The following is a 13204-nucleotide window of genomic DNA, read 5'->3' on the forward strand; positions in this document are numbered from 1 at the left end:
ACAAACCCACAGGAATGGACACACTGCATGGGATCCACTACAGACAGCCATCCACCAAGTGATTCAGCTCTCGTCTTGCCCCACTCCATCCAGGATGACATGAATTTTTTACCTGGTGCCTCTCAGTGCCATTGATACTGCGTCGCTGGCGACCCCTCTTGGGGTAGCCATTTATCTTGCACTCATAGCAGGTCTCAGGGGAGAGCAGGTTGTCTTCATCCTCTTCCTGGGGGGCAGGAAGGTAGGTACCTTTCCCAAAACCCAAGCCGGAAATACAGTGTCTGGTGACAGAAGAGCAGAGAGACCCATCTCAGATTCATACTTCAAGAAAGAAATCTTACCATTGCCCTCACAGGTTCTTCATGTGGCACCCAAACAAACATGGGGGGATTTGTGTCTTGCATGGTTTGTGCAGTGTCTTGTGTACAGTACGTGCCTGGGGGAGATCAGGCCACATCTTATTTAATAAGATTTATTATTTAATAAGGTTTAATTTGTTTGCATGCTGGATTAGATGAACCTGCACTGCATTTGTTATAGTGCAAGCAGCTGCATTAACCACTGGGTTAGTGAAATGCCAAAGGAAATGGGAATTAGAATGAGGATCCTGCCAGGGGAGAGCAACGGCCTGGCAATGGAGAAGCAAAGGACTCACCAACTCCCAAGACTCCTCCAAATTGTACTGGTAACTTTGATGGACAGAAGTGTGGTGGTGGAGGATGCCTGGGGGCAGCATGTACACAATAACCTGCAACATCCCCTTGGAATGTGCAGGGGGATGTGGCAACACCGCAAAACATGCATCCCACACCTCAGGTCCACCTTGCCTGCCAGCCTCAGGGACCTGAGCTACAAATTGTGGTGGAGTTTGGGCACCATCGCCTCGTATCTGGTTACCTAAAACCCCTACAGAGAGCAGGAGGGACCTCTTAAAAGTGACTTAGAGCACAGGAGAGAAGTGTGAGATTGCTCTCTGTCAGTAGAGAGCACTCAAGCACTCTGCTTCACAGAGTGAAGCTGGGCTGGGCTGGAACAGCATCTGATACACAGCTGCACTTCAGGATTCATAATGCTGAAAGCTGGTCACGCACAGACAAGGTGCAGGTGGGGCAGGAGCTGGAACTGCATAGTGTTGAAGGTCTTTGCAAGGAAGCAGTTCGAGGTTCTGGATCCACCTGAGTCTAAAGGCATCCAAGGCTACAGGAACGGCTCAAGAACCAGGCTGAAGATGAGCTGGGAGAACCAGTTACTGGTCTTGCTGATAAAGCTGGGCCATGGTGGGTGAGTCTTAGCCTCTGAACATCACTCCCGATGCACTTTAAATGTGCTTTATCCAGGGACGCTTCAACAAAGTCTAAGAATTCCCTGCAGCAGAGTCAGCTCGGGAGATTCCCTCTCAGGCAAGTGGCCCTGACACAACAGTCAGAGCTCCCTCCTTCCTTTCTGCTTTTGCTATTACCTCCAAGGTAATCCAACACCCAATATTAACCTGTCCATCTATTAGCTTGGGAGTATATGTGAAGGTGTGTGAGTGTGTGCAATCTGCTTTGTACAAGTACAGCCTGTGGGGATCTGGTGTGGAAATTTAGGCAAAAAGATCCGGAGAGGTGGGCTTGGTGCTGTCACAACAGCAAGCATGAGTGGGTACATTCCCATGTTAATGTGCCCCCAGAAGTGTGCCTGGCATCTTCCTGATGGAAAAGATACCAGGTGCCCTGACAGTGACCTGCTGGCTGCTCTCTTACCCTTGTCCTGCTCGGAAGTAGCCTCCAGGACAGCCACAGAGATAGCCTCCATCTGTGTTGGAGCAGCCGTAACTGCAGGGGCTGCCACCTGCTGAGCATTCGTCCACATCCTGGCACCCCCCAAAGGCCTGGTCAAAATCAAAGCCGGACGGACAGACACACTTGAAGCTTCCCAGAGTGTTGTAGCAGGAGGCAGAGCCACAGGCGGTGGGGCTGGAGCACTCATTTTCGTCTGCACCCAAAGAGAACAGAACTAGTTAGAAACTCAGTGGAAGAGGATTGCCTTCATTCCCCAGGCTCCTTCAATGTAGTGAGCTGCTGGCATCAAGAGCAGTGGGAGCTCAGAGACTGGGGCAGGGCAAGAGCAGCATCTCTGAGTAAAGGCATGGCCTGCTTCTGGAGCAGGGCATGAACTGCAGTGCTGGGTTTGCAGAGATGAACCCAGAAACCACTGCCAGAGATGGTCAGGCTGGCTGGAGAGAGCCTCAGAGCTAGGCTCTACCCCCCACCCTACAGCTCCAGTATCCAAGAGCCCTCATCCCACACTCACCCACGCACTGATTCCACTGGTAGTGCTGCACGTAGCCCTGGGGACAGCCACATCGGTAGCCTCCGAGCACATTCTGGCAGCCATGCTGGCACCGATGGTTTCCATCGCACTCATCCACATCTGCAGCAGTGTAACACAACAGACAGCAGTGAGACAAATCCCTGTCCTGTGGGCAGCACCAGGCGCACAGGGGCCATGTGCACGTGGTACGTGCTTGGGACTCAGCATCCATCAGGGTGTGCATGCAGGTGGGTGGTTCTTCTGCCTAATAGCTCTGCAGCTTGGACTTGAATAACACCCTCAGCCCCAAAGTCCATGTATATCCCCTTGTAGCTTCTGCTTGGATATTTTTTGTTTTATGGCCTTTTGGTCTGCCTGGACCATTATCAGTCTGTTCTGCCTCATTCTGCCTGTGTTGAACACAGACTTCCCTTTAGCTTAGCTTTAGCTTTAGGTGTTTTTTTTCGGGGCACGAGGTCTCTCATAGTGAGACACAGGTCCATTCCTTTCCTGGATTTCTGGGCTCCCACAGTAAGGAGTGGACCCTTGTCGTCTGGGCAGAGCTACCCTAGAGTCTGTGAGTGAACTAGGAACTCTTCCATGTGGAACACGTTTCTGTCAAAGTTCCAGAGACAAAGACCCACCTTCACAGTTGACACCAGAGCTGTCCAGGGAGAATCCTTTCTGACACTCACAGTTGTAGCTTCCTGGTGTGTTCAGACACTGTCCTTTGGCTCCACACAGAGAGGGCTGAGCTGTGCACTCATTATTGTCTGCAAAACACCAGCAACTGCCTGTAAGTCCAGTCCCAAGAACAGTGCAGCTTTATGGACAGATGCTTAGCATCTTGGTACTTAGCTCAGCCTCAGTAACAGAGACAAGTCAGATGCACAGTACCAGGCTGGCTGGAGAGGGGCAGGTAAGTCTCTGATGGGGTTGAAGCTAACCCCCGGGCACAACTGTGGTGCTGCACAGCATAGCAGTGAATGCTTCTACTCACCAATGCAGGACGAGTGGTGCTGAGTGAAGCCTGGGGGACATTTACAGTTGAATCCTCCAATAATGTTCACACACAGGAACTGGCAGTTGTGCTGCTTGGTGGAACATTCATCCAAATCTAAAGTGACAAGCATAAGAACACGTCTCAGTTTATTTTTCTGAGACTGCTTATCTCTGGTGCCTGAGTCAATGACACCTGCAGATACATGGTGGTTCTGGGCATATACAGTGGTCCTCGGCAGATCAGGACCTGACACAGACCAGCCTCAGAACACCACACACAAAGTTCTTGCATGAGAATCACAAGTCCAGGGAGCCTCTCCCCACCTCAACTTCTGATTGCATACAGATATATTTGGGAGCCAGATTTTTCTCTGTCTCTCCTATAAGCCCCAAATCCCAGACCCTCCCAGAGCCTTGGACCACCTTACTTGCAGCCTGATATATCAGCACTGGGAGAGGTGGGCAAAGCCCCAGGATGGCAGACAAAGCCCCAGGTTGGTGACTCTGACATGCCCGATCCACTTGTAGGATACACACTGGTTCAAAGCTCCTGGGACTCAGCACAGTGCAATATGCTGTGCAATCTGTAGGAAGGGGCAAGGATCATTTTTTTTCCCGATAAGACATATCTAGTGTTTGTAGAGGGATTAAATCAGTTCAGGAGGGTCCAGTAGGGCACCTTTCTCCTTCTCTAGCCTTGTCCTGTGTCTAAACAAAAGGACCTGACTGGTCTGTTACATGTTAATCAGCTCGTGCAGTCTCCAAGCTGTCAGAGATGAGACAAGATCTCTGCTGCCTCCTTCTCCTTGGTGAATACCTTTGCAGATCTTCCCATCTTCTTGTAGAATATACCCTCGGGGACATGAGCACTGATAGCTGCCCTCTGTGTTCTTGCAGATGAAGTTACATGGCTTAGGGGACTGGTTACATTCATCCAGATCTGGATTTGAGAGACACAAGACAAAGCATTCACAGGCTGTGCTGTTGAATGGGGTCCCCAGACAAATGCATCTTTTGAATGGGATCCCCACTCCCTGCCCCAGACAAATATGTCTTTTCCACTCTGGAGAGCAGGTGAGCAGAGGAGCAGACAGAGGCTTTGAGGGAGCAACCCTGTTGGAGCTAGCACAACAGATCTAGGAGATCTCCTAAGGAAAAGGGCGGAATCACCTCCCTGCTCAGACATGCAGTGTGGTGTGACCTGGTGTATCTGCATTACATCTTGCCCAGTTCCCTCCTGGATGAGGAGATGGCTGTATGCTCCTCCTGAGTGCTAGGAACATCAGGGATGGAGTCAGGCCCCTGTTTCTGGGGGCTGCCACCTCTGCCCTGCATGAAGTGGCAGCAATGGGCTCTGAAAATGGCCCATAGCTTTGAGCAAGGCTGGATGGCACAGAGCTGGAGAAAGGTCCCAGATGTTCAGAGAAGAATCCTGGCCTGGTGCTAAAGGTCATATCTGCCCTTCACACACAGCTTAGTTTCTGGGAGCTGAGATCTCTTTTCCACTCTGTACCTAGGACACAGCTACTGGCATGGTCCTGAACACCATCTCAATACTGGAAGTGTGGCACATCCTCCTCCTCATTTCCTATTCCTATTTCCTATCATTTCCCAGGTTCCTGTAGCTATGATTCCAGGGGTGCCTTTTATGTCAACAAGTGGCACTCAGGCTGGCTGGGGCCTGTTGGTCTGCCAGTGAAAGGTCTTGCTGCTCACAAACCTTCATCTCTGGATCTCTTCACACACTCACCCCCTGCACCCCCATGTCCCTGTGACTCCTGCAGCCAGAGGGAGAAAATAAGGACCCTGGGTTTTAAAGAGCTAAACAGCAGGGAGGGATGACTTTGATGTATTGCCATATAATAGGACAAAGTCTGCAAACCCCTGCCATCTATACACAGGGCAGTAGGGACAGAGGTGGAGACCAGGACCCAGGTGAAGGCTACAGGACCCTCTCTGCATGCTGAAAAGGAGGGGAAGAGGGAAGCCTGCCAAGGCCAAGGGCTGTACGGAGAAATTAGTCACAGAATGGTCAAGGTTTGAAGGGACCTCTGCAGATCATGGGAAGAATGGGTTTCCTTCTTCTGACTTACCCACGCAGGCTGTGCCTGTGATGTCTGCAGTGTAGCCCAGCCTGCAGTGGCAGCGGAAGGAGCCGATGCTGTTGATGCACTGCCCATTCTTGCAGAGGTTGGGCAGTACCTTGCACTCATCGATGTCTGTGAGAGGGAGAGAAGGACCTGTTACTGCCAATGTTGCCTTGGACCCCATGCTTCTGTGACTACGCTCTGCCAGGGCAACTCAGACCCTCCCTGAGAGCCAGAGATTACATGCAGGGAGTTGTAAATAACGTCACAGAGGCATCTTGTTTGCTCCAGGCACTGTGTAGACCTGTCCCAGGCAGTTTCCAGTGGAATTCTGCTTGTACCCATGTCTCTGCTTTCTCCTCTCTGCACTAAAGTTGATTTGACCTCCAGCTCACCTCTCCCATCAGTAGAGTACCCTGGACCATGAGGACACATTTTCTTGTACTGGGCAGTTCCAGGAAGGGGGCAGAGCTCACACTGGGGGCCCCAACTGCGCCCACTGTTGCAGCAGCACTCAGATTTGGTGACCAGGTTGCGGTTGGTGGAGGACATCTGGCACATGGTTTGCAGTACTTCAGTGAAGCAGAATCCCTGGCGGGTGTCTGGAAAGAGAGAGTGGGGAGACAAGTTCAGGACGTGAGACAATGTCAGCACCAGGGATAACGGAGCAACCTGTCCTGCCTGTGTCAATTCCAGCATGGAGCTAGGGTGCTTTGGGCAATGTGAAAGGCAAAGGTGATGCTCCAGCAACCCATCTTCTGGGGCAACCCAGGCCATTCCCTGCAGGCTGGGACCTGGGTGTCCAGGCTAGTCCCTGACTCTATCCTTTCCAAGTGTCCTTTCACAGACTTTGTCATCTCTTGTACTCAGAAGCACTCCCTGGCACTGCTTGAAATTGCAGCCTGACCCGAGGATGACAGCTTCCACTTTCTGGGATACATGAAGTGGTTCAACATTTTCAAATGTTCACTTGGGCAAATTCCCCTCTGATATCCCAAAGCACCTGAAAAGCACCACCTGCTACTAACAAGAGACTGTTCAAGAACCACGCGGACATGGTAATTACCGATACACTCTGTGCCAGAGGGACTGACTTCAAAACCTTCATTGCAGTCACAGCGGTAACTTCCCACTGTGTTGATGCAGCGGCCGTTGGGGCAGATTCCGGGCTTGGTGCGACATTCGTTCTCATCTAGGAAGGAAGGAGCCATAAAGAGCTGCAGTGAGGCACAGGACAAATTCCAGCTTTCTGTAACTTTCCATGCTAGCACTCAAGTTTGAAAATCCCTCACATAACCCCCGAGGAACACTTCCACGTTCTCAGACAGCTGTGAAACACATTCACTTTCCCCGGACCTCCCCCAAAGCAGGGTGTCTGAGTGCCCAGCCCTGGTTTGCACATTCTCCACCTGCAAGTGGCCAAGCTGCCAGACCAGGAGTGGATCTGGGCACAACGCACATTGCTTTTGTACCTAATACCGTACAGGTCTGGGTGAGCCAGCATTGGCCCTTTCAAGAGCAGCTCAGTGCAAAGAGGCTTGACACAGACATGGAAAAATTCAGGAGAAAGGACACTTGATGCAATGTGTCATCCTGTGCTGGAACACATGGGTCCACTGATGAGCAGAGATTTGGGTGTGCAGGCATCTAGTAAAACAAGAACTTCTGACCCATGGGGAAGCCCAGAAAGGACTTGTTTGACAGGATATCAATGAAAGCTACAGGTCTCCACCTAGGGTGGTCTACAGCTCCACCGGGAAACCCTCCCAGCTTGGTCCTTGGTACCTGTGCAGCCATCTCCGTCAGGTCTGCGTTGCATTCCTGGTGGGCAGATGCACATGAAGGTGCCAATGAGATTCTTGCACAGCATTCCTCGAGACTCACAGTCGTGCAGACCCTCTACACACTCATCCAGATCTGCAAGGGAGAAACTTCATGAGACCGTGTTCATCTTTCCAGATCTACACCACTGTAGGGGCAGCTAAAGATTGAGTGCTCACATCTTCAGTGCTCTGTCAATCTCTACTGCTTTGGTCAAGGCTGGCTGTCACACAGACACCAGGGTAGATGTGAGAGTTGGCACAAGCCAAGAGACAAGCCCAGAAGTCCTGCCTTCTCTCTGTACAGCACCAGAGACAGGCTAAGGGTCGGGCTCTTGCGAGGGTGTGGGACCCAAATGGACTTGGTTGGCTGCAGAAGGGATATTTTACCTCTGCACATTCTTCTGTCTTCTCGGAGGGCGTATCCAGATGGACAAGTGCACTCATACGAGCCAAAGGTGTTGATGCAGCGGAAGGCACACAGCAGGGGATTCAGTGCACATTCGTTAATATCTGGGAGGCAGGAGAGAGGGGAGAGTGTGACTCTGTGCTCTGAATGGGATCAGCTGGACGATAATGTCAGTGGGCCTCTCCAGGAAGACTCTCCCCCTGGGCAGGCATCTCATGAGGACTTTCTGGGCTTCACCAAGGCTTCCTGTCGTGGTCTGCTGTTGCAGAAGGACAGAGGCATGGTGTCTGAGCCAACTGCGATGGAGACAGGGACCTGGCTCCTTGGTGAGGCAGCTCCTGCCTTTGGGTTTGGCCTCTAGCACTCACCCTGGACTGTGGTCTCAGAGGAAACCAAAGGGGACCAGCTGTGATGTACATGGAGATGGGACCAGCCAGCTTTTCTGCACGGTCCTTTGGAGGCTGACCTGACTGCTGCCCACTCACCCAGGCGGTGATGAATTGGGGACATGTACACAGCCTAGATACGGCAGTGGTTTTCTGGGGCAATGATCCAGTTTGTGTACAGGTGCCTATGGAGGCAGGTGGATGAAGGACCCTGTGGGAACCACTGCCACTCTCAGGGCTAGGCACTGATTTACCAAAGAGAATAAGGTACTTGCTGGCCCAGAGAGTCTGTAGAAATGTGAGAATTTTGGAAAAGAGGCAGGGGATTGCAGTGACCATCAGGGAATAATAAAAACCTTGTAAAGGATAAAAGGGACTCCCCAGATATCTGCTTCACAATTTTCTATGTGCCACTAACCCCCAATAACTCAAGATTAGAAAATCACAGCCACAGTGTGTCCCAGGAGTGCTAAGAAGACTCGTTATATCAGCCCTACACATCCACCATTCTTCACTGGCTGGGGATTTCCCAGGTAAAATGCCCATCTTGTGTGACAGAGAAAGCAGAAAATGTGTCAGCGATCCTTGCCGGTTTGGCTGTGAGAAACAATTCTCCCAGACCTCAGCCAGACTGGCTCTGAAAGTTTGAGCAAAACCTATCATCTGGGAAGGAAGCTGGAGCAGGAAACCCATGGACTCCTCACTTCAGCTACTCCCTTACATCTCCCAGCCAGGATGGAGTAACGTAACATGACTCAGGTAAGTGAAAGACTCCAGAGTCCAAATCCGTCTGGGAGAGTGTTATCCAAGCTAAAGGGACAGTGGAAGGAATGTGTTCACCTGGTTTATCCCATCTCTCACCCCAGAGCTGTGCAATGGGGGGTGAAGGCAGCCCCACAGCAGTGTTACCTTCGCATGTCATCATGGGACCTGGCTCAAAGCCCTCGTCACAAGCACACTCGAAGCCTCCCACCACGTTGGTGCAGGTACCATTCCCACAAGGGTTGCCAATGGAGCATTCGTCTGTATCTGAAGGAAGCCAGGACCATGTTATGTGGATGAGTAACATAGAAAAGACGCAGGCAGAGCATTCAAAAAGGCCCAGCAAAGTCAGGAGCCAGGGTTAAAAAAGGAAGGGGCAGGGGACAAGTAAATTAAAAAATCCTTCTTTTCACACATGAGCATGCTCACAGACTTTAACATAAGGAGGATAAATGCAAGAGGGAGTGGTGCTCCCCACTCAGACCCTTACCTACACAATTGACTCCTGTGTAATCCAGGTTGTACCCAAAGGGGCACTCACAGCGGAAGGAGCCGTCAGTGTTAATGCAGGCCCCGTTTATGCAGACACCCAGGTTTTCTGAGCATTCATTCACATCTAGAGGGGAAATCAAGGCAATGAAACCTCATGTGAGCATGTGGCCAGAAACATCCCTGTCTTTTGCGGGGCTGGTGACTGTGCTGGTGAGATGATGAGCTTGGAAGGGCACTCAGTCCCACATCCCTCCCTTGCTGCCACTGGCATTCAACCCTATTCTCCAGATAGCCTAAGATTGCTTCTAGACTGATGTCCCTCATACCCACAGGACACATTTCTCCTCATCCCTAGATCAGATCTTACCTTCTCGGGTGTCACCTGGGCCTGGGATGGCTCCATGACCATAAGGACACAGCTCCTGGAAAGCAACTGGAATAAAGTAGAAAAGTGAGATATGCTTAGACACGCTTCCATTCTCAGAGCTGTACGGGAAACACCTACGCCTGCCTTGCATGTGGAAGCACTGAGATGCTTTTGCCTTATCTAAAGTCCCACCAAGAAATGAGAGCATATCCAAAAGAACGAAGCAATCAATTTCACAATAACCTAACTATGGCTGCTGGAGGCTCAGGGAATATTACAATCTGATAAGGGTGACTAGGTTTCAAAGCAGTACTCCTGGGACGAAGGAGCCCACTCTGGTGGACAGCTCTCATTGTAGGTTGTTTGGCCTAACCTGCACACTTTCCCCATACTGCTCACATTGGAGGCACACACTGACACATCTCCCATGGAGCTGGGGCCCAGCACACCTACCATTCCCTTCCTGTGGGCACAGCTCACAAGGATCTCCCCAGCCTTCTCCTGGCATCTTGCTGCAGCAACACCGAGCCTTGGTGGTGTTGAAGGCCTTTGGGACAGAACACTTCCCATTGTCAAAACGAGTGAAGCAGAAGCTCTGGCGAGTGTCTGGAGAAGGACAGAAGCACAGGGCATTGCAGACATCCAGTGGTTATGCCATCCTCCCCTTTCCCCTACGACCCTTCAGTATGAGGAAGGGTCCTCTTCTGACGCTCATGTCCTGGATGGCTCTAGAGGCAGGTGGTGCTGCTGCAGAGGAAGGGAGCAGCCCCCTCCCAAAAAAAATTTTGGCTCAGAGACACCAAGTTGTCCTGGAGCTGTGCATAAACTGGTGGCAAACCAGGATATTTTATTATCAGGCCTCCCTTCCCCCCTTCCCCCCCAACACTCTGTCTTGAGCACACCCCTAAGGGGGCACAGCAGGCAGCAACAGTGCTGTTGCCAGCTCCTGACTCTATCTGTGGTGTTTGTGTTCCACAGAATCATTCAGGTTGGAAAAGACCTCTAAGATCATCTAGTTCAACCATCGCCGCACCATCAACATTGCCCACTAAACCATGTCGCTAAGTACCACATCTACCCTGTTCTTAAAACACCTGCAAGGACGCTGACTCCACCACTTCCCTGGGCAACCTATTCCAATGCCTAACCATTCTTTCTGAGATGAAATTTTTCACAATATCCAACCTGAACCTCCCCTGGTGCAACTTGAGGCCATTCCCTCTTGTCCTAACGTTTACCATATCCTGTACTTCCCCACCATCCTGCAGGCAGAGCCACACTCACCAAAGCACCGTCGTCCGTTATCAGACAGCACAAAGCCAGGAGGGCAGACACACTGGAAGCTGCCAGGGGTATTGGTGCACGTCCCAAAGAGGCAGATGTTGGGCTCCTCCTCACATTCGTTGATATCTGGGACCATTACAGATGCATTACTTACAGAGCAGCCAAAGGTTACTCCTTTGCTCATTGCATTAAAACCAGATGAAGTCAGGATGTTTGGGGAGCTCTGTTGCTCACAGGTCATCAACCCTCTTGGGTCACGAAGCCTGGCCTTACCCTTTAACCCACCTTCAGGGCAAATGGGACAGTTGAAGAGGTCAGGGTACAGCAAAACCACTGATCCTCTCCTATCCTGGCAGCAGGCCTTGCCTTGCTCTGTGCCCAACTGCTTTCAAGAGGTTATCTGGGGGTGGTGATGCATGCCCCAGCCCACCCAGGAAGAACATGGTTGCTCTGAGAATAGCCCAAAGTGACCACATGCTGTGCTAAGAATGGAGGAGGCAGAGAGCCAACATTACCAATGCAGTTGTCGTTCTGCACTTCATACCCAGGGGGGCAGATACAGCGGAAGGAGCCCTCCAGGTTCTGGCAGGTGCCGGGGGAGCAGGTCCCAGGCAGGCTCACACACTCATTGATGTCTGCAGAGGAAGGGAAATAAGCAATGGCAGTGTCTGTGCTCAGCTCTGAGAATTCAGGTGGAGGGAACCTTTTCTGCAGTGTGGTGGACATAAGTAACCAGGGCACAACGTGCCTGTCTGTCCCTGAAGCCCCAGAGGCTGCACAAGCACTGGGACCATCTCAAGCAAAGCCAGCCCTGCCTTGCAGGGTAGTTCTTAAGGTATCACTGGTACAACTCTGCATGCTACAGGAGCATGGACAAGACAATAGCTGCCCTCTCTTTCTGCAGGTCTCAGCTGGTTGAAAGGTACTGGTATGACTGTTCCTGGCATTGCTGGAACAGACACAGGCATAGTGGGCTCCAGTCCAGTTTCCCATTGGCAGTCAAATGGCAACGCTTTGACTTGATGGGACTTGGGGCATTGTGAATGAGTCCATTTGCCTCAGATGGGAATACCTTTAGGTAGACCAGTCTGGGGACTGGGTCTCTTAGCACTACACCATGCCAGCCATGCCAGCATACAGCGTAACTCACTGAGAAGGACTAGCCTGCTCCCCATACACTCACCTACACAGTTCTTCCCATCAGGGGTCCGGTCATAGCCCTCTTGGCACAGGCACTGGAAGGAGCCGATGCTATTGATGCACTGGCCATTTCGACACACCTGCCCCACCAGGGATGAGCACTCATCAATGTCTGTGGGGGAAAACAACAAGAACAGTGGGAAGAGATATGCACAGTGTGTGTCAGTGTACCACTTTCACGAGCCCCTTATCTCTGACTGGTAACACGTCCAGCTACCCCCATAGCCACTGACAGGTAAACCCAGCCATCACGGTTATAACAGCTGCCATGTGGCACCCAGAGTCACCCCCTGCATGCCACTGTGTGACACCCAATGAATGCCCCTCAGCTCTTGCCAGATGACACCAGTCATCTGTTACCCGTGTGGTCGGGACTGTGTGTAACTCACCCATGCAGTCATTATTGTGTGTTAGCTCAAAACCAGGGAAGCAAAGGCAGTTGTAGGAGCCAACCGTGTTCTTGCAGGTCCCATTTCCACAGGGTTGCCGGTCACATTCATCAATATCTGCAGGGAAAAGGACACAGCTGATTGAGGGGCGACGTGAGCTGAGAGACACTGCCCTGGATGCACAGACAAGGTCCAGAGAGCTGCACACATCTACGGCTTTGCAAGGCCAGCCTGGGATTAAGAGGACAAGTGGCCACATCCTTGGCTGTCCTTGGCACTACCCAGCAGGTGCTGGGGAGAGCTCACATCCATCCTGATATTGTGGGTCATTCAAAAGGACAGTGCAGGGCTGGGGCAGTCACACTGACCCATGCACATGGTCTGCTCCCCGGTGGCCTTGAAGCCGTTATGACAGATGCAGATGTAGCTGCCCTCGGTGTCAACGCAGTCCCCATGGCTGCAGACATTGGGAATCTCCTGGCATTCATTGCGACCTAAAACAAAGCAAAGTGGGCACTAGTGAGCAGAAGGGATGGACCAAATGGGGGAAGTCGAGGTGCTAACCTTTTGCAGACCCCTGCTTGCTGTGTTGGTGAGCAACAGCACAGCAGAATGGGATCTGAGTTTTCTGAGAGATGGCCCTCACAGGGAACAAGCAAGAGGATTTTTTGATCTGCAATCTCTAAAAAACTAAGTTTCATTAAAGCAAAT

The 13204-nt window shown here is 51.6% G+C and overlaps 1 protein-coding gene across 5 annotated transcripts in view; it reads right to left on the bottom strand.

Annotated features, from left to right (window-relative positions):
* Positions 1-13204, bottom strand: part of FBN3 (fibrillin 3) — a 116238-nt gene that overhangs the window by 3243 nt on the left and 99791 nt on the right. For 4 of the 5 annotated variants that reach the window (XM_035348300.1, XM_035348298.1, XM_035348297.1 and 1 more), the window contains 20 exons: positions 12862-12987; positions 12494-12610; positions 12088-12216; positions 11420-11539; positions 10905-11030; positions 10074-10226; positions 9621-9686; positions 9252-9377; positions 8909-9028; positions 7595-7717; positions 7170-7301; positions 6451-6576; positions 5780-5986; positions 5391-5516; positions 4115-4237; positions 3296-3412; positions 2940-3068; positions 2296-2415; positions 1746-1977; positions 113-281 (listed from right to left, as the gene is read on the bottom strand). In XM_035348300.1, coding sequence (XP_035204191.1) covers positions 113-281; positions 1746-1977; positions 2296-2415; positions 2940-3068; positions 3296-3412; positions 4115-4237; positions 5391-5516; positions 5780-5986; positions 6451-6576; positions 7170-7301; positions 7595-7717; positions 8909-9028; positions 9252-9377; positions 9621-9686; positions 10074-10226; positions 10905-11030; positions 11420-11539; positions 12088-12216; positions 12494-12610; positions 12862-12987 — 2687 coding nt within the window. The remainder of the gene's footprint in view (positions 1-112; positions 282-1745; positions 1978-2295; positions 2416-2939; positions 3069-3295; positions 3413-4114; positions 4238-5390; positions 5517-5779; positions 5987-6450; positions 6577-7169; positions 7302-7594; positions 7718-8908; positions 9029-9251; positions 9378-9620; positions 9687-10073; positions 10227-10904; positions 11031-11419; positions 11540-12087; positions 12217-12493; positions 12611-12861; positions 12988-13204) is intronic. The other variant, XM_035348301.1, reaches the window with a different exon arrangement.

The sequence above is a fragment of the Oxyura jamaicensis genome, chromosome 28 (assembly GCF_011077185.1).
Source record: "Oxyura jamaicensis isolate SHBP4307 breed ruddy duck chromosome 28, BPBGC_Ojam_1.0, whole genome shotgun sequence".
Classification (NCBI taxonomy): domain Eukaryota; kingdom Metazoa; phylum Chordata; class Aves; order Anseriformes; family Anatidae; genus Oxyura; species Oxyura jamaicensis.